Source organism: Diceros bicornis, chromosome 7, assembly GCF_020826845.1.
Source record: "Diceros bicornis minor isolate mBicDic1 chromosome 7, mDicBic1.mat.cur, whole genome shotgun sequence".
NCBI classification, from domain to species: domain Eukaryota; kingdom Metazoa; phylum Chordata; class Mammalia; order Perissodactyla; family Rhinocerotidae; genus Diceros; species Diceros bicornis.
In genome coordinates this window covers 12,998,024-13,001,221 of record NC_080746.1, presented here as the reverse complement: position 1 = coordinate 13,001,221, position 3,198 = coordinate 12,998,024, and the positions used below count along the sequence as shown (strand labels likewise).

Genomic DNA, 3,198 nt, shown 5'->3' with positions numbered 1-3,198 from the left:
ACAAAGCAGTAAACAGAAGATTAAATTTTGGGTTTATATTTACCTGTTCAGCCGTGACTTGCACAGTGTAAGCATAAATACCACAGACAGTCCTTTTAGTGGTAGAATTGCACCATGTTCTTAAAGTTTACATGCAATTGATAATTTGGGAAAGACAGAGATGTTTTGTTTTATTCGTTTCATGCTGTGAACCCAGTTGTGTCCCTTTATTCATACACTGTTTGTTGAGCAATCCATGCATGGATAACTGGTACAGGATTCATCTCTGTAGGATCTTATCCTGATGCTGGTCTAATTAGAATCACTCAATAAACGTTAATATCACTATTATCATTTTCCTCCAGTTCTTATGTGCTTTGAGTCTAGCATGTATTTTATACATGCTTAGGTTTTAGAAGGATGGTATTTCCAGAAGATATCAGTATTAGCTCAAGTTCTTTATTACCACTTTTCCATCTGTAGGAAAACTGTGAAGTTTTCCATCTGTACTATTAGAAAACCATCATCCACGTCTATATTGGAAAACCACAGAGTCACCACTTACAAATCACTTAAGTCTCTGAATTTTAGTTTCTTCATCTATAAAATAGGAATAATAGATTCGTAAGGTTGCTGGGAGAAATAAATCAGATACCATTTATAAAAGTGCCTGGACAGCACATGATATGCATTGAATGAATAGTAATATATCCAGCCCTTTCATTGTTATCTAAATATTCATACCCCTGTTTTTTGATATACCAATAATCTCTGATGGTATCTCTGTATCTCTTTCTTTTGAAGATAGAACAGTCGTCACAGTGTGCTGTGCTCGAAATCATCAGGTTTCTTCCAAACCCATTTCCTAGAAACAGACAGAGACACATATTCTTTCTGCTTTGGTTTCTCATGCTCCTGAGGGAGTGCTATTAAAAGCTCTGGTTTGAAGGTGAGTACAAAGACACAAAGACAACATGCACACTAACATTCTGAAGCCCTGGTCTCCCAGAACATAAGCTCCAAGGGTCAGGGACCACATCTGGTCATACAAAGTACTTAGCACATGGTGAATACCTCATAAGTGTTTTTGAAAGGATTGAATTTGGACTTTTAATTTTTCACACTTCGGAATCTTCTTCATTAGGACACTCATGTCCTTGCTGGTTGTTGAGTTCAAGTGGAATGAAAAACATTGTTAACCATCCAGTTACTTTCCAGAACCACTATTTCTGTACTTTGGAAGAGGTGCCATTAGTCAAGGTACTCACTACAGGGGAGTCCATTCTGGATCAGTTGTTGATACACTGTTGTCAGTACCTTACATGAATTTTTTCCCTCACATTAATTGCTGTGAAAAGTTTTCCTGATATGACAAAGAGACAAAGATAGAAAGGCGGACATGAGTAGCTAAAATAAGAGATGGAAGGTGAGACAGACAGGTCTTATCTCATATCCTGGATCATTTACTTATTACATGCTGAACTATGGGAAAATATCCAACCACTATAAGCCTCTGTTACCTAATATGTAAATAAGCATACAAGTATTTTCTCTGCAGAAGAGTTGAGAGGAATATCAACAAGTCATGGAAAGTTCTTATAACACTCAATCAAAGTTAACGGAAAAGTTCTTTGGATGGTCAGAGACTGGATAGTACTAAGATCTACTCTTATGCCATTGAACAAAAAAGGGATAGTTCTGATATTTATTTATATGTCTCACATTACTGAGATCTCAGGGTCCTTGACTGCTAACATAGATCAGGAATGAACAGAGAACTGGAGCCAATTGGTTGAAAAGACTTGAATACTGTTTCACACTTCATTGTATGGTGAGACAATAAATACCTACCATAATTTTTCTTCTTCTCTTCCTACATAAAATTCCCAGAGGAAAATGACAGAAGGAAATCATTCCACAGTGACTGAGTTCATCCTTGCTGGGCTAACAGAACAGCCAGAACTCCAGCTGCCCCTCTTCCTCCTCTTCCTAGGAATCTATGTGGTCACGGTGGTGGGGAACCTGGGCATGATCACACTGATTAGGCTCAGTTCTCCCCTGCGCACCCCCATGTACTATTTCCTCAGCAGCTTGTCCCTCATAGATTTCTGCCAGTCCTCTGTCATTACCCCCAAAATGCTGGTGAATTTTGTGACAGAGAAGAACATCATCTCCCACCCTGAATGCATGACTCAGCTCTATTTAGTCATTGCTTTTGGTATTGCAGAGTGTCACATGTTGGCTGCAATGGCATATGACCGCTATGTTGTCATTCGTAACCCATTGCTTTACAATGTCATCATGTCTTATCTCATCTGCTTCTGGCTCACAGTGGGAGTTTATATTTTGGGCGTCATTGGATCTACAATCCAAACAGGCTTTATGTTGAGACTCCTTTTCTGTAAGACCAATGTGATTAACCATTATTTCTGTGATCTCTTTCCACTGTTGGAGCTATCCTGTTCCAGCACCTACGTCAATGAATTATTGGTTCTAATCTTGAGTGCATTTAACATTCTGATTCCTGCTTTAACTATCTTTGCCTCCTATATCTTCATCATCTCCAGCATCCTCCAAATTTGCTCCACTAAGTGCAGGTCCAAAGCTTTCAGCACGTGCAGTTCCCACATCTCAGCTGTTGCTATTTTCTTTGGATCTGCAGCATTCATGTACCAGCAGCCATCATCTGTGAACTCCATGGATCAAGGGAAAGTTTCCTCTTTGTTTTATACCATCATTGTGCCTACGCTGAATCCTCTGATCTACAGTCTGCGGAATAAGGATGTCAAAATTGCCCTGAAAAAAATTCTGGATCGTAGAACATGTTCATGAATAGAATCAAAGTGATGATGTCATATCAGAAATAGGCCTTTGGTTTGATGAAATATGTAATTTGTTAGTTTTCTGTGCAAATTTTTGGCAATTCAGTGACATTTTGCCATAGAACACATGTCCCAAATTCCTTTCCAGACCACTTCCTTTGAACCTATATTACAATTACTACGCATGGAGAAGCAAATACTAAGAATAAAACCAAAGACTCTTGACCATTAAAGGAGTCCTATTTTTATTTTTTAATAATAACACAAATAACAGTAAGAACAACAATGATAATGATGATGATGAAGATGATAGTAGCAATATTATTGAGATTTTATGAAATATCAAGCACTTTGCCAAGAACTTTAAATAGGTGACTTTATTTCATATTTAAAGTAT

General features: G+C 37.9%; 1 protein-coding gene across 1 annotated transcript; it reads left to right on the top strand.

The window, feature by feature from the left end:
- The first annotated feature begins 1,872 nt into the window (after positions 1-1,872).
- Positions 1,873-2,811, top strand: LOC131408337 (putative olfactory receptor 8G3). The gene has a single exon (XM_058544954.1). The coding sequence runs from the start codon at positions 1,876-1,878 to the stop codon at positions 2,809-2,811; it is 936 nt and encodes a 311-aa protein (XP_058400937.1). The 5' UTR covers positions 1,873-1,875.
- Positions 2,812-3,198: the final 387 nt, after the last annotated feature.